We start from the raw sequence: 27,601 nt of genomic DNA, 5'->3' as shown, positions 1-27,601 counted from the left end.
CCTGCTGAAGGTAAGTCTGAGGTCTAATCTTCCTCTCAAAGCGTAGACGGATCATCTGAAATGCCCTAGAAGGGATTACGGAGCAGATATTCACACTATCCAGAGCAAACAGGCAATCAGTGAGAGTGTGTTCTCTAAAGAGCTTACAGGAGACACGGCAGAGATTTTAACCCGCAAGATAGAAACGCTGGCTCCTTATTTCTGTCCTTGTGACGCAACAGAGGCGTTAGCCCAACTGCTAGGAGGCAAGTTTTAGAGGATAATCAGTAGAACACTGTTTGCAGTGGAGATATTTTTAGCACAACTCACATGATAAAAACAGACCAGAGATGGACAAATGATACATTTATTAGCTAGAGCAAGTGGAAGATTCAGTGTGCTGCCCAGTTCCATGACTTGGCTGCTCAGAAACTGAACTGTCTAGGTGAAAGAGTGGTACCTAGCATACTTTAATAATGTCTGGCAAGCTAGTTAGCAAGTTCAGAACATCAATACAGACTAAAAAATGGGTCATGAATGTTAAGCTGGTTAAGGACCCACACTAAAAGCTACACTAGCCATTTAATTAGGTAAACCTACCATACAGGTCACTCAAGTTCAACCACTGAGTAGATGTTATTTGTGTGGTATCTAGCTGGCTAGCTACGATCAAGTGCAAAAGTTTACACCCCTCAGTTTCTGAGTGAAGAATAGAAGAATCTGTATTTTGATTCCATGTTCATTTAATGTCATTAAAACATAGTTATCTTTATTACTAAGCTCAAACATTTGCGTCTCTGTTTTCAGGCTCTAATAAATTTATTCATTCAAATGTACCTCATTAATGACTTAAAACACAATCTCTTTACTTCATTAAGTCATATTTATAAGGCATGAAGAGTTCAAACACTCTCAAAATCTTAAACAGTCAAGAGTCAGTAGGAATTGGGAAAATCAGAAAATATGGACCACACATTGTAAGAAAAGAAGTGTTGAGGAACACAGTTACCAACAATGAAAACAAATCGGACATGGAGGAAATACAGACACCAACACGTAAAAGAAAGATAACTTAAAAAAAAAAAAAAAAAAAAAAAAAAAAAAAAAAAAACCTGGCAGAGATTCACAAACAGCACTGGAATTGAAAAAAAAATCTGCATTTATATAAATTCAGAAATCTCATTTTGGTTGCTTCACTATTAATTTTAGCATACGGTTATGTTAGGGATGCATCGATACTCATGCTGCTCTCAGGTATCGGCCCAATACCGTGCTCATTTACTCATACTCGTACTATTTGACGTATGTCTAGTGTACATTGCTGAACTGATGACCAGACGGCACGAAATGACTGTGATCTACACATAATTCACAATTAATGATGGCAATCGAAGCAAAGCGCACTGCAAACTGTGTGAAAATACCAACAGAGCACTTCACTTCTGCGAGCACTGAGCACTGAGACACACGTGCTTCCTTTCCCCTTGCCTGCCAGCATCTACGCTTTTCTCACGAGTCAAAGTGCAATTCATGGCACCTTGTGCTCATTTTTAATGAATACTCTCGCTGATTCTGCCCTACATGCTTAGCTTAGCCCCCCTCTCACTTTCTGTAAAATATACTATTTAAATATCTTAGCATCTTCAACATAAAACTCAGCATGAGGAGTTACTAAGCAGGTTACTCATTTCAGTATCAGTGTATCATTGAGTACCAAAAAAACACATACTTGTGCACTCAGTTACAACAAACACTAAAAATACCCCTTATTGCTAAGGCTGCATATGTGATCTCAAGAAGATATCTGCACTTCTGTGACTATGAGCATGTGAGACTTTTTTTTTTTTTAACTTGACCGTGTGGAGTGGTGTTCAAATCATTTTCCAAATCTTAAGGCGCAATCTTACAAATCAAGAACGGCTGTTAGGAAACAAATCCAAAATTCTCTTTACGGATTCAATTAAGGAGTTTACATCAGGTCTGAGCTGAGGCCCCGTGAAGCTCGTTTGAGGAAAAAAAAAAGCAATCATTAAAAAACAAACAAACAAACAAAAAATAAAACACTTAAATTTGAATTAGATCTGGTTGTCGGCTTTACGCTGATTAGTGGTCACTACTGGGCTGGTCCACAGACAAGAGGAATGTAAAGTGGTCTGAACACTGCGCACACACACACACACACACACACACACACTCTATAATCTTCCTCTCACTCACTATCTCTCACAATTACTGCATTTCCAAATGTCAGAAATGCAGAAATTTATCCATGAGGAGCATGATTTTAAAACCTATTAACAGTAAAATGTGGATGCAAAGTGTGTGATCCTTTATCATTATCATTATAATCATCTGTAAAGACTAAATTATTACAATTCATTAAAATCATCCCACTGAGCATTTGAACCTCAAGAGAAGGAACCGAAACGTAGCTTTTGGCAGTCTGAACACACCATAAATCACTAAAGTAAAACACACGCGCACACACACACACTATTAGTGTTCACCAGGGGTTAAATCCACTAATCCTCTGCAGTCATTAGACAGTGAGTAGCTTTACAATATAGTTCTCATCCAAAATAGATCTCTCTCCCACAACACTGCATAGTTATAGTTCTCAAGTAGTGCATAATCCTATTACTGCATTAGATTGCCACCTGGAGGACGAGCGCCGCACGTGTGCAGGTGCTACTTCTCACCAGCGGGTGGTGCTGTTGCTCTGAGCCAACGTGAGTGTGCTTCGGTGCTTCGTTCTGCGTCCCGCTTTCTCATTACGTCAGACTTCATCAGCATCACATTGTCCGAGTTCATCTGTTCATCTGTGACGTCCTCCGGCTGAGACAAACTGAGAGCTTTTCAGGTCCACAGGGTCTGATACGCAGCCTCTAAAGACACATCTGTGACGTCATCTCTTTCTGCAACCCCAAAAGAAGATAATAATGCATTATAATGACGCCACACAATCTTTTACAAGAAAAGACCTAACACAAACTTTATCTGAAAGCTCCTGTTTTTCATATGCACAGTGTGCGTTACTCATCCTCTAACCTTCATACGCATCAGTTTCTGACCCAGCGCCACACACTAACACTCCATTCAACCTGGCAAGAGATATACAACTTCATTTTCAATGTACATGTGTGACACAAAGCTACAATTTCAGCAACAACAGTAAGCCACAAAGCAACAAAATCATGAAATTTGAATGACTTTTTATTAAATTATGATATTGAAATTAGGTGTCATGGTAAAATGACAAATCCAAACATTTGGCTTGAATGATTCTTCTGCCCAATCCTAAATGTGTGTTCCGACGTTTCTTCACTTCCCCACTCACAACTTTAGCTCCTACTTACAATTAATTCACAGAATATGGAAGAAAACCTTATAACCATAATTTTATCTAATCCTGTCATACACAACCTCTCAATAAATATCTATAGAGACATTACAAAGGAAACCAAGCTTTAGAAAAAAGTAGCTGAGATCACTGCTGCCTCTGGTGAGTGTATGTAGCTAGTACAGTTAGCTTGTTTCGCTAATCCACCAACAAAGCTAGACATTACAGGAAGAAGCTCAACGCAGTTATTCTCTCTTATGAATGCTTCACCTAATATTAATAAGGGGTTTTGAAACCAGGGGATTTCTTTTAAAGATCTGAAAAATAAAATAGAATGTAGTCACATGTTTATGGTTGAAATATCACACATTGCATGTTTTATATATACATACTTGCAGCTAAGGGTGCCAATAATTTTAGAGCTGACTGGACAACATGTGGCAGTTTGTTTGCCTCAAAAAAGTGTAAAGTGTTTAAGTCTAGGCTACAGCTAAAGGAAAAACACACACACACCCTAAATGAAATGAACCATCTAACAGACACAAACCCTCTGTCCAAAATAGCACCCTACTCCCTATTCCCTAGGGTCCATCATTTAAACCCTACCTGCAATGCATTGTGGGATGTCAGGAGTGGTGCTGTTTTTATTTTACGCTACTCTTTCAGACATGATACAGCAGATCTGATAAGTGCACTATGATAGTGCTGTGACTTTGGACATACTGTAAATCTCCTTTTTGCCTACACTACACTACACTACTCTACTCTACTCTACTCCCTCCTACAATGTTCAGCAGAGCTTTTTTTTTTGCTTTTTCAGCTCTGATTTAGCGTGGTCGTACCGACCCTGTGTTCTCTCTCGCTGCTCTCTCACAACGAGAGCTTATGATGAAGTGAATAAAGTGGTCTTTGTTCACTGTGCTGTGTATGAACGCCTCCAGCGCTCATTAGCAGGACGTTCTGTCTTATATATGAGTGCAGCAGGGAAACCAGGCCGAGGAGTGTAAGTGTCTCTGACGCAGCAGTCTGGACTTCTAGCTCACACACGTCAGGGGGTCTACAGTGAGAAATGATTTATAATGCAGCCTCGGAGTGGAACTGGGCTGCAGACTGGTGTAGGTTTATAATCACTAAACATAAAGAGTTATTTTATTTCATGCAGTCGCAGGACATATGTTTCTATCGTGTTCGACTGCAACTCTTCAGAGAAGATGTGATCAGTTCGTTTTAGCAGGTGCTGGTGGTACACTGTTGTTTGTCTCTTTTGTGTTGAAGAGGAATGAACAGTAGAGGGCAGTAGCGAGCCTCAAACCAGGAGAATTTTGCTCCCTGATCAACATCCTCTCTTTCTGAGTGTTTAATCTGCTTTGAGGCTGGCAACTGGTTGAGTCAGTGTGTGCATTTTGAGGCAGAGCTCTGAATCTTTCTTCTAAAAGTTGTTGTTTACCCAGAAGTTTGCCCCCTGTATCACCCACCAGTGGCTCCAGCTCCTTGCGGTCTATGAGGTTGAGCTCGGTGCAGAAGTAGTAAAAGTGCTTGTAGCAGGTGTTGACGTGGGCCTCGGCTCCCATCAGGATGATGCGGTCGAAGTGGTGGATGTAGACGTGCACGAAGACCCGGAAGAGCCGGCACAGGATTTTCTTACAGATCTGAATGAAGTTCTTGGGGAACGGAATTCCTGAGAGAAAGAATAAAAGAGAGAGAAAGACAGATTTTTGTCAAGGGCGTGGTCTGTTTGTGATGAATCACTTTTCATTAAACAGGATAATCTTAGTGGTGGACACATACGTTCATACAAAGTGTATGTACGTGTAGCAGGCTGCTAAATCTCCATTACTGCAATAAACACTGATAGACAACTCCAAAGCATTCAAATGTTTCATTTTTGCCATCTTGGAACAGAGCATGTTATAAAGCTATACATAATGTAAACACGTGTATTTCTTTTCCACAGTGACACAGAGCATATCTTGAAAACCTGACCTAAATGATTCAGAGCCATTTCAATGTAATAAAACATGATTTAGAGCCATTTCAGTGTAATGCAATATGATTCAGAGTCATTTCAGTGTAATATAACATGATTCAGAGTCATTTCAGTGTAATACAATATGATTCAGAGTCATTTCAGTGTAATACAATATGATTCAGAGTCACTTCAGTGTAATACAATATGATTCAGAGTCATTTCAGTGTAATATAACACGATTCAGAGTCATTTCAGTGTAATACAATATCATACAAAAATAGTTTAAATAGTTAAAAATTAGAAAAAAATGCAGTTTTGAGGACTTTAAGGCCACACCTCCTTCACTGAGATTGACAAGGGCCACGCCTCCTTAAGTGAGAATCACAGGCACGGAGACTGGCAGATGCAGAGGACACACCTCACTCAGTTGTATAGACAAACAGAGAGGCCATGCCCCCTTTACTGTGACTGACAGATACAGAGAGGCCACGACTCCTTCACTAAGACTGACAGATAGAGACCACACCTCCCTCACTGAAACTGACAGATACAGAGAGGCCACGACTCCTTCACTAAGACTGACAGATAGAGGCCACACCTCCCTCACTGAAACTGACAGATACAGAGAGGCCACGACTCCTTCACTGAAACTGACAGATACAGAGAGGCCATGTTCCCTTCAGTGTGACTGATACTGGGACCACGCCTCCTTCACGGAGACTGACAGGCACAGAAGCCACACCTCCTCCACTGTGACTGACAGATACTGGGACCACGCCTCCTTTACACAAGCACAGAGGCCATTTCTCGTCTCATTGCTACCGTTATATCAAAAGACAACAATAAATTGTGCGCTTTCACTGTTCAACCCTTAGCATTTGCTACTCCACCTCCCCTCGTAGATGGACAGCTACGATCATCCTACTCCTCTGAAACATCATGAATTCTCAGGGCTTTCTGAGGTTCATTTCAGATGCTTTATCAAGCATCTGAGTATTATCAAGGCTGTTAATGGTATTGGAGTAGAGAAAGCACTAAACTGAGCACTAAACTAGCATACGTCCAGACAGGATATTCCAGGGCACTCTTCCCCCACATATACACAGCCAACAGGAAATGTCCTGGTGTCCAGAAAAAAAAAGAAGATAAAATTAAGCATGGCAGTGCTGACTCTGCAAGTTCAAAAAGCTCAGTGGAAATCGAGGGAAGCATCCTGTTCACACACACACACACACAATTACAGAGTGTTCAATGACAAGTGTAAAAGATTTGCTATGTGAAATTAAATTTAAGGCTTAAATTGGTAATATGCTCTTTCACACTTAATCCACATCCCACACCTCATCTTCTGTGTCTGAAGTTTAGTAAATGCATGAAAGTTGACACTCCACTCTAAACTTATTCAATATCGGCCTTCGGATTTACAAGATTTAACCCCATGCACAACATAGCAGCTTATCAAAAAGCTCTGAATGCTTACTGGGGTTGTCTATGTATAGTTACAGTTGCCAAGCTGTGATTGGTTAGATGCTGTTTAGGGAGGGGCTTAGCAAATTGTCACTTAGTAGCCCGATAAAAAAATTTAGGTAGTTTCTCAAGCTGGATGTTTAGCTATCGCTGGAGAATCAGGTACTTTTACTGACTAAATATGGACAAGAACCAAAACCCGAAACCGAAAGAAGCCTTTGTGATCAACAACAGACTTTTTTGGGATGAACATTTTCAATGCAGTGACTAGGGCTTGGTGATATGATGCTATGATGATAAAAATGACACTTTTCTAAGCAATTTTCCTTTACTACTCTGTAAAAGGTAACTAAACTATTTCTTGTACCCCTTGTTTCATTTTCCTTCCTTTACTTTGTGACAAAAAAAACCCTATAATATATTATGATACATATTGTGTATCATGAAAATGTCTTCAATTATCGCAAAATGATATGATTGTTGCCATGTTTACCCTTACCAATGTCTATATCCTGCTCCAAAATCCTGTCCTGGTGTTCAAAAGGTTATCTACCCATCAAAAACCAGCGTACGCATGGGAGTGTAAATAGCCAATCAGATTGCAACCTTCAAAATTCTAACCATGTGGTTATCTTAGTGTGCATCTGAGGCTGAGATTAGTGCATGTATGGTGCATGCACATGTGTGGGTTCAGTGTCATTTCCAACTCGGATCATGAAGAATGTGTAGTACTCGAGGTATTCTAGATGTTCTCAGCATGGGCGTGTTCATGTTTTAATCCGGGACGCTGTCAGCAGCAGACAACACTGTGGCACTTTGACTGGAAAAGCTCCTGATCACAATCTGGAGGCTAGCAGAATAAATGAGGAGGCTTATTTCCATGGGAAGTGGCAGCAAATGTACGTTTGTGTGTAGGCGGGGAATGGCGATGAATTAGAGTGCATTGTGGCTGAACAAAAGCTCTCATGGCCGTGTGAAATGGGCTCTGTGTTCAAACCGGCTGAAACACAGAGGCTGTGCAAATGTTAGCTGAACAAACACTAGCTTGCTGTTAGTGGACTCTTCCATGATTGAAAAATTAGTGCATGCAAATTCCAGCTAATCAAACCTACGAACTAAATCTTGGGCCCTAAAGTTTCTTTACTCATCATCATTTTTCATCTTTGGCATATCTGTACAATCAAACTCACTCAATAATGATAAAAATGTGAAGAAAAAAAATAGTAATAATAATCCTGTCTTACCCAATATAATTACAAATGAAACTCATTAAATTATTTAATATGGCACACTGTCAGTAAGCAACATTTTTAGTCTGTGCAAGTTGCCATCTTAAATGTTGAAAAAAACTATTTCACACTTCCAGGTTCTATGCAACAAAAGTCACCAAAGTAGGGAAGACATGACAGCAACAAACCGAGTTACTCTAATCCACTTCACATATTCTACCACAATTTAAAGTCTTAGGTGCAGAAATGACAATTCTGACTGTTACTGTAAAAGCGATAAATTATAAATTGTGCCAGTGTGTGTGATAGATACAGTCTTTACGGTACGCCATATGGTCTTCTCTGACAAACTCAACCCCTTAAATGAAAACCCCAGTAATTACAGTAAATCTAATAGGAAAAGTGAGCAGTTATGGACGTGAGGAATATAAATCTAGCCCTATCTTAAGAAACTTTGAAGGGTTTAATCTTCCCTTAGGCTTTCTCCCTAACTGGGCAACCCATTACATAATGGCCACGTTTCATTTGTAGTCTGGAGACTTTCTCATTAGATCTCTATCTTCTAAAGAAACACCATGGGAAAAGAACATTCTCACACTGTGCAAGACGTGCAGCTCAATTTGTTTGAATTCAAAAAACTAGACAGAAAAATGCTGCATTCGACTGAAGGTCATAACTCGTAACTCGACTAGGGATAATAAAGAAAACACTCCCTCAGCTCGCAATTCCTACTCGGGAACTAGGGACGATCTCGTCAACTCCGAGTTCAGCAAGTGACATCAAATCAACATGGCTGCTCACAGCATGAACAAAGCAGTACTTCTTGTCTTCTTTAAATACAATTTATACTGTATATTTGCTTTGATCAATCAACATACAGACATCTTAAATTATGATAAATCTATAATTCTGATTGTACAGTTGGCTGTTTTGAGGAGGCAAATACACGTTACTCATAACAGGTAGCTGGCTAGCTTGCTGCTAACAAAAGATGAACATGGAGACATCCATTTTTTTTTTTTTTTTTACCTACTTTATAGTTTGAATGCACAGGGGTCGAAAATGACATAATTCTGACCTCCAGGTTCCTACTTCTGATGAAAGCTGAATCCAGCAATAGATCTGGCTAGGGCAAGCTGAATTCCTATCAGGCTATATTCATTCTTGTTCATTTTTCCAGGGTCCCCGGCTGGCTTGGGGTCCCTAAGCAACGGTTTATCCTCTTATCTGCTCCTGATAATCTCTCATGATGCAAACTGGCTCAAAGATAACAACAAACCAGAGCACACACTGTTCTAAATGCACAATGGAAGGGCACTATGGATCCTTGAACCTGGCTTTTAACCCCCTGATGCTTTCGGAGCACCCAGGATTAAGGCTCTACAAGAAAAGAAACTACAAGAAAAATGGGCTGTGACCTAAAATTCCCATAATGCTCCTGAGGTCTAGAACATACAGCTAGATGCTTAGTCTTTTCAGTAGGAGCTATGAATCAAAGCCTGTTTTTTTCTCAATTCTCTCTCTCTCTCTCTCTCTCTCTCTCACACACACACACACACACACACACACACACACACAGTTCATATCATGCTGAATCTGTGACAGCATGCCTCATTAACAACTCCCGTCACTTTCAGTGACCTACAATAATCCTAAAAATGTAATGTTTTCAGAAGAGATACTTTCATTACACTGAGTATATATATATATATATATATATATATATATATATATATATATATATATATGTGTGTGTGTGTGTGTGTGTGTGTGTGTGTGTGTGTGTGAAGGAGAAATAAAGATGTTTCGGTGTAGAGAGCACGATTCAGGTTGTTGGCCCACATTAAACACACACACACACACACACACACACAAGAAGAAAATCCAGGCCAGTGTGGATGAAGAAGACATGCAAGATTTCAGACGTTCTGAATATTAAAAACACATCGTCACACACACATGTATAATCTAAATTTAAAAAAATGTAATAAAGCATCTTACTGTAGTATTATGTAACAGCCATTACATAACCTCTTATTTAACCGTTAAAAAAGGAAAATGTGAAGGAGGTCTACGCTGCTCATGAGCTCAGCTCATTGTGGGACAACATGATCACAGCGTGATCATCTATTTAGAAGGAGTGACAGAGAAAGTGATGTGTTTCGTAGCAGAAAAATGATCTGGAACAAAAAAAAAAGACATTTCTTGAGCTCACTTACTCATTTGTACGTCACTGTTACTTTTAGAAATCAAACTATTAACCTTTAGCAAACACTTCTGTTATAGTGTTATACTGTTATATATATATAATAGTCTCAATATATAATAACACACACACCGCAGTGCTGTTGAATTCTCAGATCTGATTGGTCAGAATTTCAGGACAACAGGTTAATATTAATGTGCTCATTCTAATACGTTGTAGTTTCTATAGCAACAGCTCATACACAGGGCCTTGTACGGCGGACGGTGCACATAATCAAAGACTAACAATAACCAGATTTCATTATAATCAGACAGATAATCATTAATGTGGTGACGTTTTTGTTAGGAGACATTAATTTATCCTAACAGTCAAAGTTTCCCAGCGCGAGGAAGTCTTCAGGACAGAGAAGTTTTTACGCTTTCTGGTTTCTATGTAAAATGTCTAGCTGTGTTTCTTTGAGAAAGAGACAGACAAAGAGAGTGCGCGAGAGAGAAAGACAGTGAGAGAGAGAGACACTGGTGAGAGAACGACTGTTTATTGCAGCTATAACATAAGTGAGCACAGGAAGTAACTCTTCTCTTGGATGTTCCACAACATTCCACAACACAAAAACCTTTAAAATGCATGACGTGTCATTCCTTAATAAATTAAACATTGTAATAATTGGCAAATCGCTGTGGAATAAGCAGAATAACACACTCCAGACTGTGCTGTTATATGAAAATAACACACTTCAGGGTGGTAGCGGCACTCTGTTTCGTGTTGTGCTGCATCACACCACCCCTGCGCGCATCATTTTCGTATAACTGCACAGTCTGTCATGAGTTATTTCTTACATAAAAACGCTGAACCATATCGCCTGGTTAAAAATTATTATTAATATTATTATTCCTGTTGTTTTTGTCAAATAAACATAACAATATTAAATACTTGTTATTAATTATTCAGTACTTTGAGTTACATTGGTGAGTTTGGAGTATTTAGATTAAGTGATATAATGCTTTTGTGTCCTATGTCATCATTAATTCATAAAACCTATAAAAACTCTGTCACTTTTTTTTTTTTTTTTTGCATGTTGTCAACCTCATCTCAGCCAAGCGTTTCTGTGACATTTAGGCAATGGTAAAAACCCCCTTATGACTGAATCTCTCTCTCTCTCTCTCTCTCTCTCTCTCTCTCTCTCTCAGGAATTTCCACCACAACTTGCCCTGACTGTTAATGAATGATGACAGCACATACAAACACAGTGACTGTAAACTGTCTTAACACATAATAATGATTCACAGTGCAGTACACAAGCTATTGTTTAAATAAATATGAGAATAAACAGATTTGAGGTTAAACTGAAAGGGAGACTTGGCGGACTTGGCAGGCTGGCACTAAACAGATGGAGCGTGCGTGTGTGTGTGTGTGTGTGTGTGTGTGTGTATGTACAGTGTTTATGGACATGGTGATGGTGGAAACCAGGTGCTTAAACATAATCAAACATGATATCTCTTTTTTTTTTTTTTTTTCTTAAAACAGAGCGACTTGAGCAACTCGATCTCGCACTGTGTATGTGTCAGCAGGACAACACGCTTACATTAGCAAACCACAAAACTGGAGAGAGTGATGAAGAAAGTGACCTGATTAGCCGCAGCCCGAAACAACAGATTATTCAGAGACAGAGAAAGAGAGAGACTTGCTCAAGGCTAAGGTGGAGTAAGCACCAAGGTCATGTGATCTTAAAGCTAATAAGCACTCAGTCGGGGTAATGAGAGGCTGTCCGTGCTGCACTCTAACACTCACCACTCCCATAGTTCTACCGCAGGACACACACACACACACACACACACAAGACAAGTACATATGTGTGTGTGTAAGTGTCCTTTTTGACTAAGAGAAGGAGACGTTACCAAAATGCACGCCGTATAAAGTATATAGTTGTGTCAATCTTAATAAATATGGGTTTAGAGAAAGTGTTACAGACTGATATTAACATATGAGGTGTGTCCTAACAGCATAAAGAGAAAAGACACAACATAATAATGAGTGTTTTCTGAAAAAGGGAGCTTACTGTCCTCTCATTACCCTGCCCTATATTTATATGTATATACATAGAGAGGGAGAGACAGAGAGACAGACTTAGGTGTATCAAGCTCTTATTATAGTCACAATGACAAATACAGTTGTCATGAGAATGACAGCACAAGAGAGTTTAGGTGTTCTGAGATTGCGTTTAATTTGCAAAATGGAGGGCGAGCGATATAGTGAGAGAGAGAGAGAGAGAGAGAGAGAGAGAGAGAGAGAGCTAGAGACAGACAGAGAGACACAGAGAGAGAAAGACAAACACACAGACAGAGAGATTGAGAGAGAGAAAGGGAGAGAGAGAGACCAGAGACCTAGAGAAAGAGTTAGAACGCAAAAAGAGACAGAAAGCAAGAGATGGTGAAAGACCTACAGAGAGAGGCAGACAGACAAACAGACAGAAAGACACAGAGACAGGCTGACTGAAAGAGACACAGACAGGCAGACAGAAAGAAACTGGCAGAGAGACAGCCAGATAGACAAAAATAGAGGAGAGAGACAGAGAGTGTGACAAAAAGAATGACGAAGACAGACACAGAGAGAAACCTAAACAGACAGCGACAGACAGAGAGATTTAACATGAGTTAATCCAACTTTGTGCTTTTCCACAGTAGATGGACTAAAAGAGGTCAGAGGTCAGAGGTCACACGAGCCTTCAGAGGTCATGACACAGCCTGACTGCAGGAACTTCCTCTTCCCCAGAGGCTCCCACACTGACAAAGCTCTCAGCAATGCCCTCGCTTCCACACTCATGACCTTTGACCTGCTGCACACTCGCAGAGAGCGCTGATCAGGGAGCAGATTTCCCAAATCCTCAAATCATGATCGGATGTCAGCTCATTACGCTAGACTTGGATGATAATGTAGTTTAAATAAAATGATTATCGCTTATGGAATCATCACAATAAATGATACTCTCATCATGGAAACCCAACTACAGCGTATTATATATCTGAGTGATATCTGAGCTGCTTATACTGCAGCCTGTAGTTATATCACGATGGTGATATAACTGCTATCTGCACAGAAAAAATAAAAAATGATATATTTTCGCAAAAAAATAAAAAATAAAACAAAAACCATAATATCGATTATTTAATTTTAGTTTATATATATATTTTTTTTTAAAAATACATGATGAATAATAAAAATAATATAAAAAATCTATATACACAATCACAATTGATCCTATTGTAGTGATAATTAAAATATCATTAATTTAAACATTAAAATATCTATTACAGTATTATTCAACTGTAATAGCGAATATATCAAACCTTTTTCATTATTTGAAGAATACATCTCTTTCTTACAGTTTTATTGTAGTTGAACTCTTTGTTGAACTGTTCTTCAGTTTGAAAAGCTACTTTGAGACCATTTTAATTACAAAAAGAACCAAATAAACTAATAAAGTTTACTTGGCGAACAGGCCCAGCTCAACTGATCTGTGGTAAACATTTGTGAAAGCGTGTGTGTGTATTTCAGTAAATCCTTGTTAAATCCTCTTTGCGGTTGTGTGTGTAACGAAATCCCGTATCTCCCGGAGTTTCAGGCCACCTTACACTGACGAGTGTTTGAGCAGCAGCTCGTCTGATTCCTGTTTTTCTCCCCCCAAGTCTGTGTGCCATATGTGTTTACTAAGAGATAGTAAAAAAGAAAAATAGAGACACGGCAGGATGATAAGGGGCAGGATGTGCAGGTTGGACAAGCTGGACCTTTGATCAAGATAAAGAGAGAGAGAGAGAGAGAGAGAGAGACCTCTATCATTTACACCTGACATCGTATCACTTACCCTCCAAACCTGAAGTGTACTCTGGCAAGTGTGTGTGACATCAGCATGTGTATGTGTGAGACAATAGCAAGTGTATGAGACAGAGGTGGAGTCTTAGTATTGGTGCACACCCCCAAACACACACACACACACACACTCACACACACAGGTGTTCACTAACTAGTTTACTAATTAAATGCACAAATCATCACATGTCAAAATCATTACCGTTTCAGAAACGTCTCCCCGAGCATCATCATATCAGTATGGAATAAAACTATGCTGTGCTATTATAGGAAAATAATCAGTGATGCTGTGGTGTGATGGGGCCTGATGTAATGTTGATTATTTTCCTATAACAACAAGCGCTGACGAGTGTCACTCCTCTTACACCTCTGTCAACACCAACAATGTTTATTAATTAAAGAAAGACACTTATTACTTTTTAGCAGCTTATAGTTATGTTTAATGTTGTGAAACATCTGTGAGACAAGTTAGTTCATGTTATAACTTACATTATAGCAACTATAATCTTCCCTATATGAATGATTGCACACGTTTATATGTGGCAGGTCCGCCATACAAGTCTGTTACAGCAAATTAACAGCTTCTGACCAATCAGAATCGAGAATTGTGGAATAAATTGATATAACTGATTCACCTAGAAACAAAGTCCGGCGCTCAAACAAGTGCAAAGCCAAAATTAGCTAAAAATTTGTTCACAGCCATGGGATACTTCTGTGTGTGGAGACTGTAGATGTCTGGATAGATGTCTGCCCTTCTACTTTCCAAACACAATCCCTGTTCTGTCTTGTGTCTTAACACGGCCACACCACTGGCCTGGCCATTTCTTCCAGCCTTTCTAAATAATGCATATTTTCCCCAACACAAACAGAAGAAGGCTACGCCCCGGCTCACGTCAGACTGAATAATTTATAGTACTGAAGGGGTTTAAAACACAGGGATGAGGAAAGGAGAGGGAGAAAGAAGCTGCAGGTGGCGGAGTGAAGCGGATAATAAAGAGTCGGCTGGTTCAGGTTACAGAAGGAGGCTGGTGGGAGCGTGAGCGGCACGTCTCTGAGGATCTGGTGGCTCTGAATAATTAACATACAGCATGTGATAGTGTTACATGTTAGCAATACAGTATGGACTCTCAGTCAGGACAGTGTGAGAGAGGAGGACTGTACTTGGGATTCTGGGATTATAATTATAGTAACCTATTTCTCCTCTCAAATGAATGAACTGTGATGATTTGGATGATAATAAAGCCCTGGGGGTGGGTAAGTCAGTAGTCCGGGCGCCCGGGGCAAGCAGATTGTGTGTCTCTTCTAGGTTTTTATTCACAGTAGTCTGGCAGCACAAGAAAAAGGAAAAAAAAACAGGGCTTACAAGTGGCACAACAGAAAAGCGTATGCCCTATCATCCGGAGATCGCCATCACCAGCCAGTCATGCGAACCTGCAAGCTCATGTATGCGGAAGAGGGCGGATAGCGCTTTCCTCTATGTGTGTTACGCTGCCCTGAGATGCTGCAATTCAAAGGATGTGGTCAGCTGGCTTCACAGGTTGCTTGATAGCTGTCGTATGCTTGGGGGAAAAGCTTGCTGGTGGGTAGGAACTGCCCAAGACCAAATTAGGGAGAAAAATGGAGGGAAAATTCCCCCAAAAACCCAACAAAGAGAGAGAGAGAAAAAATACTTCTTACTGACTTTCACAAAACAAAAGTTTTCATTTGGTGGCTATGTTTAAACTTACTGCACTTCATGGTGATACGATGCGCCTCGAGGCTGTAACTATAGCATGTGCTACTCATTCCGAATCCCACGCAGAGCCGTCACATAAATTTCTTACTTACTACACAAGTCATCTCGGTTGGCCGTATGAGGAGAAAATAAAGATGCTAGCCAGACTTGACTAATATCTTTTCATGTGTGACATGATCTTGTAGCTGAAATATGGCTTGACAACTTGGTGACTTTTTGCTGAGGGCCAAAACACAACAGGCGACAGTAGAAGTGTTGTTACAAGAGGATAATGATGATGTAACTACCACGCTATACAGTACATTACTTGTAGCTACCATTTTTAGCTGTCATTTAGGTTTCCTGGAGGGCTGTACCCTGGGGAGGATCAGCTTCGGAAGATTTTAAACAATTTATTTTCGCATCTTTTCATAGCTACTCACCTACGCTGGTGGGAAAGATGTCCTCGTTGTTGATCTGCACTTCGATCCAGTCCATCAGCAGGTTCATGTACTGCGGCGCCGGCAATGCTGTGGGCTTCTTGTACTTGTGCTCGTCCTGCCAGCGATACTCGAACCGCGGGCCGCCTGACATCACCGGGCAGCTCTTTTCTGTGCAGAACTCGCACACGGTGCCATAGATCAGGTTGATGCGGTTGAAGAAGTCCACCACATGGACGGCCACCCAGTCGTTGGGGTCCTCACCGGGGGGCAGCTGCACGGCCGCCCGCAGGTTCACGCCCGAGCTGAGCGACGCCTGAGCCCGCTTGTGCAGCTCGAAGCGCTGTGTACCTGGCTCGAACTTGCGCTTGGGCCTGAATGTCTTGTCCTTGTTGAAGACTTGCTTGAGGGCGATGGACATGGTGAGGGATGGGCGAGGAAGAGAAAAGGTGGGGCCTCAGGAGGGGAAAGGGATGGAGGGATAAAAGGTGGATGTGAGAAGACAAAGAGAGGATGGAGGTGACTCAGTGGACAGATGATGATGATGATGATGACGACTGATGGTTTCCTCGGCTAATGGTTGGCCTCTGCTTTATAACAAGGTCATCTGAGAGAAGAAAAAAAAAGACCTGTGATGTGAACAGATTGACATCTAAAACTATTAATAAAAATAATTTACACGTTTAATTCACATACATTTTGCTTTTAAGAGACATCAATGCCTGAAGAGATCATTTTAAACAAAAAAACTTTACCAATACTTCTTGGGTCTTGCTTCAAACATCCTGTGTTCTCACTTTATTTATTTATTTTTTTTTACTTCAACGATTGTGTCAACAACACTAATCACACTGACTTTTATTCACTCAATTAGAGGCGACTGGACTTTTTCCTGCAGCCTGTTGGTAAACATGAGACTCATTTACTCACCACCAAATGCTTTACACAAAACTTTATGCGTAAAAAAAAGTTTATTTACAGAATATATATTTCTCAAAAAAAGTTAATTCTCTCACATTTTCTTGTTTTTCTCCAGCTGAAAATTGGTACAAGGAAGTGCGTATACACGGAAGCGCAGCTAGCAATCTTGAAGCTTGTGACCAGAAAAATGTAAAAAAAACAAACAAACAAACAAACAAACAAAAAAAAGATATGAAATGCTCCGTATCACATGGGCGGCACATGAGACTTCATTGGAAATGATGATGTCCGTACTCCAGGATTTCCTTTCCATTTTTCTTATGCTCAAAACAATCAAAATTTCCAGAAGGTTCTCTCAGTGCACTAAAATCAGACCAAAGAAAAGCCAAAGAGTTTTTTCTGTAAGAGCATTACAGAGGAAATAATCCCTTTGAGGTAAATCATCTTTAAGTGTGTGTGTGTGTGTGTGTGTGTTTGTTTTGCAGATCTGGGTGCATGAGCTTCAGATGTAACCACAGGACAGATGAGCAAAGTCACTACAGCTAGTCAGCGTTTACAGGTTGAGTCTGAACACGACAGCTGTGTATACTCACTAAAACTATAACCTTCAGGCATGATGAGGCAGGATGCTCACACACACACGGAACAAGGCTATGGGGGTTCTTTTTTAACTACTCAAGCCTTTGTGCTGATAGACATCAGTGTGATGGGGATGTGTTGCTGCACGCTTGGCCAGAGAAACACTTATTTTAATCTGCAAATGCTTCAGTATTTTGCAGACATGGAGAGAGCTTTACTTTAATTCTTCCATCAGATGTACATATAAAATATTTGTTTTTTTATGCCTTTGATAATCAGTATTGGGGAACAAGGGTGCAAAACTTCCTAAAAGCCAATGCAGGGCCCTGTGACTTAAATGGTACTATAGAAATTATAATCATTCAAAACATTAAAAGTGTAATAAGTGATGAATAATATACTTATGGTATGCTATTATAGGAAAATAATCAATGATGGGGTGGTGTGATACAGCCAGACGCAGAGGAGAGTAACTGTTCCAACCCTCACGTTGATTAATTTCCAATAACAGCATGAGAGAAATGAAATGAAATGTTATTTCTCTCATAGCACAGCAACTTGTCAACAATTACAGTTGTAACGTTGTTGACAATTTTATTGTAACCTTGTTGACAATTATATTGTAAATGTTACTGACACAATTTTATTGTAATGCTGTTGACATGATTTTATTGTAATGCTGCTGACAGAACTGTATTGCAACATTTACACTGTATCGTTGTTGATGCAATTTTATTGTAATGTGGTTGCCACAATTAGGCTATAGTGCAACATTGCTGTGAAATTTATTGTAATGTTTTGACATTTATTTTCTAATGTTGTTGACACAATTGTATTTTAATGGTGTTGACAATTTTATCATAACACTGTTGACATGATTTTATTGTAATGTTGTTGACACAATCAGTCTATATTGTAAGGTCATTGAGAATTTTATCGTAACGTTGTTGACAATTCTATTGTAACATTGTTGGTTCTTTTCATCTGTTACATTTAAAGGTGTTGAACATCCATGAAATAAATTAGGTCCAGTTATCATTTACATTATATCAGCTATTAAAGTCATTCTCTCGCCGACTTCTCTTTTTCTGTCTCTTGAAGGTAATGAGACAAAAAACAAAAACAAAAACAAAAAAACACCGTTTGGAATATTACAGAGAAACCGAGAAACTTCTGAGGACTTTCCTGCGTTGGAATATTCAGCTGTTACAAAGTGCTGACACTGGCGACTCCTTCTATGATTGTTAAATAAACATCTCCATAGAGAAAACTTGACCCAGTCCCTGTGTAAACTGTTACTATAGAAACAGTAAGGTATCAATAGACACGTTGTGGCACCACAGTTAAATGCCTGTTTTGGTGCCAGTCACAGCATTTACCCTGCAACTTTCCCACAGTCAGGATGGCTTTCAGTAACCACAACAAATCTCACTACAACCTCATTAACTATGATGACTGTTTTGGTTTCACTACAGGTAATTAGTGGACTCATTCGCAGAGAAATCCCTTCCTTCAAATCATGATGAGCAGCAAAAGCAAAAGCAGTGTATTACTGGGAAGCGTGGTGCTGTTTAAGTGGAATTCCCCAAGCTGCCCGGTGTATTTTAGTTAACACACACACACACACAGACACACACAGACACAAACAGACACACACAGACACACTAGCCCAGGGTGTATAAAGTGAAAGATTATTTTTGTCGTTCTTTGACAGAGCCACAATAAGCTAATGGCAGGGTGTCAGCAGGTTCAATTTAACACTTTTAGAGACTTTTTTAAGTTCCACCTTAAATGTAATCTAAAAACTCAATCTGCACCGTTGACACACTAAGCATGAAATGAAAAGTGGGTGTATTCTGTAACAAGACAACAATCCAAAGCATAAAAATTAGTTTGATTAAATTTAGAAGTTTGACCGGAATTGCTAAAGCCCTGCCTCTTGGCCCACACTACATTCTGTCAAGAGACTCTTAACAAACCTTTTTACCCAACAAACTTTTTTACTTAACCAACTTTCTATAACGTACAAACTTTTTTCAACAAACAAACTTTACCAAACCAACGTTTTGTGTTACACAACAAATATACGTATTCACCAAACCTTTTAACCAAACCTACTACAAAACAACCTTTTTTACCCAAGAAACATTTTTGCCAAACTTTATCAAACAAATCTTTTAACCAAACTTATTACAAAACTTCTTTTTACCCAACAAACATTTTTTACCAAACAATTTTTTTTAACCAAACAGACTTTTTTTTTTTTCTTACCGGACTTTTTAAACCAAAGTTTTTAACAAACTTTAACAAACATTTTTACCTAAACAAACCTTCTTACCAAACCAACTTTTTAAAACCAAAACAAAAGTTTTTTTAACCAAATTTTAACGGACATTTATTTTATCAAACAAACATTTTAACAAATATTGGAGCATAATTTTTATGCGTTGGTCCATGTTGCTTATTAATGCATTCTCTCTGACATCAATAGCAAGATGTGCATTTCTGATGGAAATTGAGTCCTTGTGAACACAGATGTATGCTAGTTACACTGAAGTGACAAAACAGAACTAACAGAAGAAATACCTCGATCAATGATTCGATAATTTCAAGGACGAGAGCCAGCTGAAGATCACCGCGGTGCATTCTGTGTTTATTTCATCCTAAATGTCCAGAGCGGGTTGGGTTTTGATATTGAAACTTTCAGATTGGGGCGGGGCTTCATATGTTCAAAAATAACCCCTGGCCTTGCATGTATAGAAACCCAACCTGCTAGTTATACTATGCTAAAAGCTAATCACAAATACATTCCTATCAGATGTTTCCAAAATTTGTAAAATCCATTTAAAACGTAGTCAGTCATGCTGAATTTCGATTTGCGTACACGGTCTGAACACACTGCGAGGGCGTGAACTGAATATTTTGCTGATTAGGTGTAAGATGGCAGGTTTCTCCTCTTTCTCTCTCTCTACACTGATTTCCAGAACTGATTAAGAAACACAAAGACATCACTGATGGACAGATTCTCACCTGCAGCATTAAAAAAAAAAACCTACAGGTAGTGATGGCTCACACTGATGAACAGCACTACTCTATGGTGTTTAGTTTCGTAATCACTTACGCTAAAGTAAAGAGACTGAATATCTTTTTACGGTGTGTGACTTTGTGGCATTTGAAAGCACTGTAATAACCGTGTAATTACAATAATTTGGTTTTAGTTTAGCAGTTTTAGTTACATGTAGTCACATGTACCCTTTAAATTATACACAACCTAAATAATAGTTAAAAGAGTAATTATTTTTGATCTGTGAATCCCAGTACAAATTCACAACATTTATCGTGATATTTAAATTCATAAAAGTCACTAAAGCAGAATCTTAAACGCTGAGCTAAATTTGTTGACGTCTTGTAAACTTTTAAAAGTTTTTTTTTTTTTTTAAACACAATATTATTATTAACTAAAATGCTATCCTTAGGCTACTGATTACTGGCTATGCACCCCGCCAATCAAAGCCTCTTTAAAGGTTTACATGCCCTAAATGCATCTCTGTGATGTAAATAGCTGGAGATCAGAGTTTGGAATGACATGAATGTCTTCTTTCGCACTCTAACGCAAAAAAAATTAACACATTAAATGGCACTTTCAGTTGTCGCATATTTCTGCTCGTCATTCAGGTCTTGACCTCAACCGTGCTCATACTTTTCTCGTCTAACTGGGTTGGTTGTTTCGCTGAAAAATCCTTTGTGGTCCACGTAAGGTCAATAAGTGTCAATAAGGTCAATAAGATATTCACAACACACACACACACATACACACACACACAACATGCCTCTGGCAACATAAGGAACTTCAATCAGTGTGTAAAAGACCCAAATTTGTTCTAAAGGTTAACAGTGATAACGGCGGGTCGTCATGCGGGTTTCTGCGCTTTGATCACTATGCAGGAATGTGACAGGGCGGGACGTGAAGCTGTAAAACTTCCACGGCTAAAAGATGCGACCCCTGCAGTGGCCCCTAAATTCCACTTCGACTCTGATTTCTATTTTTCTGCCTTATTAACTTCACGAGAGAGAAAAAAATAGAGGCTGGTGAAGGAATGACTGTTTATAACCATTATAATGTAAGTGATACCTTGTTTCAAGGACACTTCACAACACTAAACCTAACTATAAAAGGACAAAAAGTATATTTCTTTCTTTAATCAATAAAAAAAGGAACCAGGAAGGAATTGCTGTGGTCTAAGAGGAATAAAACACTTGGAGAGATGCTGTACGAGGTGGTAACTCATTTTCATCCATCATTAAAAACACTATTAGAGTTTTTATTCGAACCAAATATCATGCTCAAATACTGTTTAAATATCCATATTTACATTTTTACTAACAAGAAACGCATATATAATTGGTTAAGATCGCGTGTTTCAGTAGATAATTTTCTCATTGAGTACACATAAAAAACAGTGATCAATTACTTGATATTCAACACAAATGTCTAATAAAAGAAACATTTCCTGACTAAATGACCCTTCTTTTGGTTGTAAATAAATACACATTATTTGTGGTACATTTTATAGTTTTTTTTTTATTAAATATTAAATCTAAATGATAAATGAAATAAATATTAAACATAAATAATTAAATATAAATATTAAATATTATTTACAATGAAATATTTTATATTGAAATATTTTTCTGTTCAGATATAAAAGTGATATCTGAATTTCCTGCATGCATTTAACTTTTTTTTTTTCTTCTAAATTTCAAATGCTGTTCTAATAGACATAACACACTACACAGGATCTACAACAACATGAACATAATAGTGAACATAATAGTGAAGCCATGTGGGATTTGGCCTCACTTTAATTGTAAGAAATGTAAAATCTGCCTCACGACGTTTACGCCTCGAACCCATAAGCCTAAGTATTAAGATTAAGATACGTTTTGTGCGTCATTGCAGAATCACTGTGCACCTCTGAATCAAACAGTTTCCTCAGCCATTACCATGTGATTTGTTTAATCGCAGCGTTAAGTCCACCGTGGTTCAGCGTTAAGGCTTTAAGATGGAGGGCGAGATCATGCTGGGTGGCGGTGGAGGCTCTCGCTGTGGGAATGTGGGCTTTAAACATGAACACTGCGTCTGTTTAACGCCCGAGCCTCAGCTTTCAGTGGGCTTTATGAGGACCACACAGAGGGCCGGTTGATCCGACATCAGCTGTGCGTCTCTGTGTGTGTGTGTGTGTGTGTGTGTGTGTGTGTGTGTTTTTCAGGCTTGTGACTATGGAACAGTTTGCCAAACGACTCTGCGTTCAGATCAGCTTGTAAACACGTGGCTTTGACTCTCTTTTCTCAGACACTGTTCTTTTGAATCGAAAGCAATTCATGAGCATAAAGAATAAGTAATCCTCAACAATTTAGCCTATTCACTACAAAAAAATAATAATAATCATAAAAAAAATCCAACATCATTTCTTCTTGCTAAATGTCTGTGTCATGTCAAAGCTCTGAACCTATATTTACGAGCCTAATTTTAGTTTCGGTTTCAAAGGAAGCAATCATTTATCATTCAAAATGAAAATAAATGTGATGTCACGAAACGGAAAACCCACCAGCCAAACACACTTACTCTTGTAAGACATGGTGCATGGCCAAGCGGAACTGAGAGGCTAAATAAATGCTCTGGGATAAAGTTTGGACAGGATGAAGCTGACTTTGCTTCAGTACTCATGACCTGTGCGCCTCAAGATGGCTGAGACAGAGATGTGCTAAGCTTCATTAGAAGAAGAGGAATGTTCTTGGTGTTTCAGGACAGCAGATATTTGCAGGATGTCCATCAAAAAAAAAAAGGTCGGTGGAGTGTGTGAGGATGTTACAGGTTTTTGGGTCACTAGAGATGCTGTGGAGCAGAAACAGGCCAAAGCTTGATATACAAATGGGACAGGAAGAAAACACGACACGGTTGTGTGGTTATATGAAAAATAATCAATGACAGGGCAGAGTGATGTTTATTATTTTCAAAAGTGTTTTATTCTTCTTATATCACAGCGATTAAAAAATTTAAAAGATTAACAGGCAAATTGTTCAGGGTGGATTTTTCCATTAACATAGTTTTTATTGTTTTTAGTCTGAAATTTTGGGGGTCGTTGAGCGCCAGAACACCCACAGAGGGACTCTCATGCCCGTGTCAGGGTACAGAGAGTCAGATTAAATGATCACAGGACTGTGTGGATTGTAATGGATTAAACCTGCTCAGTAAATAAAAAGCTTTACACACACACACACACACACACACACACACACACACACACGTGCCCTGGCCTCCCTCCAGAGCTGCACCCAGCAACAAAAGCCCCATCGTGAGATTTCACACAGATGGGAGAAAAAAAAAAATGCAGTGAGCTGCCTGGTGAATAAACAGTACAGTACTGATGCCAAGCCACGGCGTTTCCGTATGGACGGGTTTTTACAGGCTGTTGTTCAGGGAAACACCAGGCTGCTTACTTACTGCTATGAGTAGAAGCAATAAAACGAGTAGTGACAGAACGGGGAAAGAAAAAACCACGGCTCACTTTACGTTTATGAGCCGTTTTGGTTGCTTAAAGGCACAGGCGAGTTCACGACTGTAAATCTGGCTCCAGCAATCAAAGCTGTCAATGTTTAACTCAAGCTCCCTGCCCTTCCTTTTAAAGATCTGTGAATTCCTGCAGCATGAATCAGTGTGGTCTCAGACAGGAAGTAGTGATTACTGTACAGTATGAAGTTCTGTATCCGTTTGACAGAATATCACTCAATATGTTCACGTTAGTCATAATCTGCTCACTCACATGTCTAAAATCTGAGTGATTACTGTAATTATTTCACTTCGCTGCATTTCTGTTGTCACAAATAACCTACAAGACTGGACAATTTAAGGGCGCCAAAACACAAATAAGCAGATAAATTATTAATTTGGCCTTAGATATCAAAATGAAACAGATAAAAAGCTCTCACTAGCACAGACGGTGACACATAACCACTGATTTATCCCTCTTTTTCTACTGAAGCTCACTTATGTACAGAATAACACTTGGTGATGTGCCGTTACAGGAAAACAATCAACAACAGGGTGGAATGATGTTTCCCACCATTAAAGAGTTACTCTTATCTTGAAGTTGATTATTCTCCAGTAACAGCACATCCCAACGTGTTTCATTCCTCTTATACCACAGCAATTTCCCAACGATTATAATATCAATCAATAATGAATCAAAACATATTTCTACTCTACATATGATACTAAAATATCAATGTGTCCAAAACTACAGTAGAACCAACAACAGAAAAATCTCTAATATCATAGTATTTATGAAACAGATAAAAATAATATATGAAGTGGACAAACACTAATTATATGCTGTTCCAGAACGAGTCGGCTCTTTGAACCGGCTCTTTTAGGTGCACCTTTAAGAGTCGACACGCACATAGGAGCTCCCAAGGAAATGTAATATTTCATGAAATAATTTCAGTTGAGAATGTTTACGAAAAAAAAATAACAATCACTGGTCAAAATATGGTTTTGGGAAGTCGTTTGGAAAGAGTCGACTCGTATTGGTGAGCTGAGCCAAATGAACCGACTCACTAAAAAGAGTCAATTGCAATCACTTGAACAATAGGCATGGTTCAGTCCGGTGTTGTGAAGGGGCGTGGCTTCTGAGTTGGTAAGGATTGCAAATGCACATAAGCGGGTTTTAATTTAATAAAACATATGTCATTAAAATTAAAACTCATTTTAAATACTGAGGTGTGCTAAATAGTGTGTAATGTGTTTGGGACACACCTTACAGTTTATAGGTTACTGCTCCATTCATAAGTCCTGCACAGCAGCTGAGTCCAAAATCGCGTCCTGCTGGACAAATAGTGCCCTAAAGAGGGTGGACAAGGCATAATATCATACCCTATGTAGTGCACACATCCAGGGAGTGGGAAACATTTGGGATTCAGCCAAGCTCATTAGCAGCACATTGATCTGCTACAATGTTAATTAGAGCTCACTGACTTTATTACTGTTGTGTTGAAACTTGACAAGGAAAACTTTAAGTCAGGTTCTGTTTACTTTACAGTGTTGAAAATGAGAAAATAATATTAATTATAAAAAAATTTTAAAATGACAACGTGTTGCGTAATACAGCGTAGTAATGCAGCCCCTTTAAATAACGCCTCACTCCCCTTAAAAACACTAAATATCTTATTTCCTAGCAGCTTAAAGATACTTTTATCAAACAGTGCATCAAAAACATCACATAATATGAGATATTTTTAGAAACATGACGCCTCAGAAGGCTAGCAAAAGCAAAGCACAACACAGGCACGTTTACTGAACAGCCACATAAACACCTCCAACTAGCACTACACACAGCATAGTGCACAAAATACTACCATTTTAAAACTACTAACCGACAAAAACAGCGTTTAATCTTCTTATTTACCTTTCCTGTACTTTATCCACCACTTTTATTTCAGTCCCGTGTGATAATCCCTCTCTCTCCTGGTGAATCCCGCTTTGCCGTCTGCGCCACCACTCACAGAGCACACAGGCTGCGGGCCACATGCATACTAGCCTCCTAAATAGTAAAGCCACAATACTGCGGCCCCTAGCGGCGGTGACATACTATTTAGTACGGTAGTATGGACGTAGCCATGGGAACCAATGGCATGCCATGAGACGTTTTGTAGCCAGTCCTGCGCATGCGTCATACAGTGTAGCAATTAGTGGTCGTTTTTAAGTAGTTACAGCGCCATCTTGTGGACATTCAGATATTATATACACAGACTGTGTGTTAAATATTTTTAATATTTAGCACGTTATTAAATTATAACCACAATTACAATAATTAGGTTGAAAAATAACATTATGCGTTCTTATGCTTATTGTATGTGTAATAGTAAATAAAAAAAATACAAATAAAATGTAAAAATATTTACTTTGATGAAAGAAATAGTATGATTCTCAATTTCTCTCATTTAAAAAAGCATGCTTTATTATTATTATTATTATTATTATTATTACTATAAACCATTAATGGAATATTTCTTCTCTGTTTTTATGCTTATTGTGTCTCTTTAGTTGTTATTGTATTTTGTAAAGTAATAATAATAATAATAATAATAATAATAATAATAAATTTTATTTCACTAATTCAAAGCTATCTTGATGCATAAGATTCATTTTTGTTAAAATAACAGCCAAACCCAACAAAAATACACACCACCCAGCAGCAGAAAAATCAAGAAGGCTGCATCAGAAAATCAGGTGTGTTGGAGAAATGAGAAGGAAGGAAGACTCCATAGTCTAGAAAGCAGGATTCAGAAAGCCACACACCTCCTCCCACCAGGACGAGGAGGAGGAGGAGGAGGAGGAGGAGTTGAGGGGATAAAGGATGAGCAGCTGAGGAACTCACAAAGTGAAAGAGAGGAGGAAGACGACAGGAGACGGACAGTGAAGTAGAGGGGTGGTATGAAGCATGGTGGATCTGTTCGAGACAGATGAGGTCAGGGGAAATGAGGGGCAGAGCGAGAGCGTGTGAGAGGAAAAGGATGGAGTGTCTTGGAGAGACTGTGGTGGAGAGGAAAGAAAGAAGAATGACAAAAGGAACATGTGACTCCATGACAGGAAGGAGATGAGCTGACTGTCCATAAAACCCATTAATCTGATGTATAGGTGTGTGCTGCAATGTTTTATTTTAGATCAGACAGAGAGGCCATGCCTTCTTCATCATTACTGATGCAATGTAACTTCTATAAAAGTGCAAACTGCTTGAAATCTCCTGAAATACATTTTGCAAGGGCATGATAGAAAGAGTTGTGACTGTTCTTTTCTTTAATTCACTTAAAGAAAGGTATTAAAGGGTGTGCCA

General features: G+C 39.0%; 1 protein-coding gene across 4 annotated transcripts; it reads right to left on the bottom strand.

Moving 5' to 3' along the window:
• Positions 1-1,080: 1,080 nt before the first annotated feature.
• LOC113531283 (MOB kinase activator 3B) lies at positions 1,081-26,483 on the bottom strand. 4 transcript variants are annotated; one of them, XM_026921896.3, is made up of 5 exons: positions 26,174-26,483; positions 25,525-25,609; positions 16,212-16,815; positions 4,795-4,997; positions 1,081-2,894 (listed from the first exon to the last, which is right to left on the bottom strand). In XM_026921896.3, exons 3-5 carry the CDS (start codon positions 16,627-16,629, stop codon positions 2,865-2,867), a joined length of 651 nt encoding a protein of 216 aa, XP_026777697.1. In that variant the 5' UTR covers positions 16,630-16,815; positions 25,525-25,609; positions 26,174-26,483; the 3' UTR covers positions 1,081-2,864. The 4 variants fall into 4 exon arrangements, with proteins under 4 accessions (XP_026777697.1, XP_053086648.1, XP_053086649.1 ...); XM_053230673.1 differs by having other exon boundaries at positions 25,530-25,609; XM_053230674.1 differs by lacking the exon at positions 25,525-25,609.
• Between the last annotated feature and the right edge of the window lie 1,118 nt (positions 26,484-27,601).

The sequence above is a fragment of the Pangasianodon hypophthalmus genome, chromosome 27 (assembly GCF_027358585.1).
Source record: "Pangasianodon hypophthalmus isolate fPanHyp1 chromosome 27, fPanHyp1.pri, whole genome shotgun sequence".
Classification (NCBI taxonomy): domain Eukaryota; kingdom Metazoa; phylum Chordata; class Actinopteri; order Siluriformes; family Pangasiidae; genus Pangasianodon; species Pangasianodon hypophthalmus.
The sequence above is the reverse complement of the archived record's forward strand: the minus strand, read 5'-3'. Positions and strand labels throughout refer to the sequence as shown.

What these genes read in the sequence shown, in the direction of transcription:
- LOC113531283 (XM_026921896.3), bottom strand. Translation starts at nt 16,629, where the DNA reads ATGTCCATCGCCCTCAAGCAAGTCTTCAACAAGGACAAGACATTCAGG. An exon ending in CATCTTTCCCACCAGCGTAG is followed by an intron (nt 4,998 to 16,211) that starts GTGAGTAGCTAT and finishes TCTTTCTCTCAG; the next exon opens with GAATTCCGTTCCCCAAGAAC. An exon ending in GCAAGGAGCTGGAGCCACTG is followed by an intron (nt 2,895 to 4,794) that starts GTGGGTGATACA and finishes TTGGGGTTGCAG; the next exon opens with AAAGAGATGACGTCACAGAT.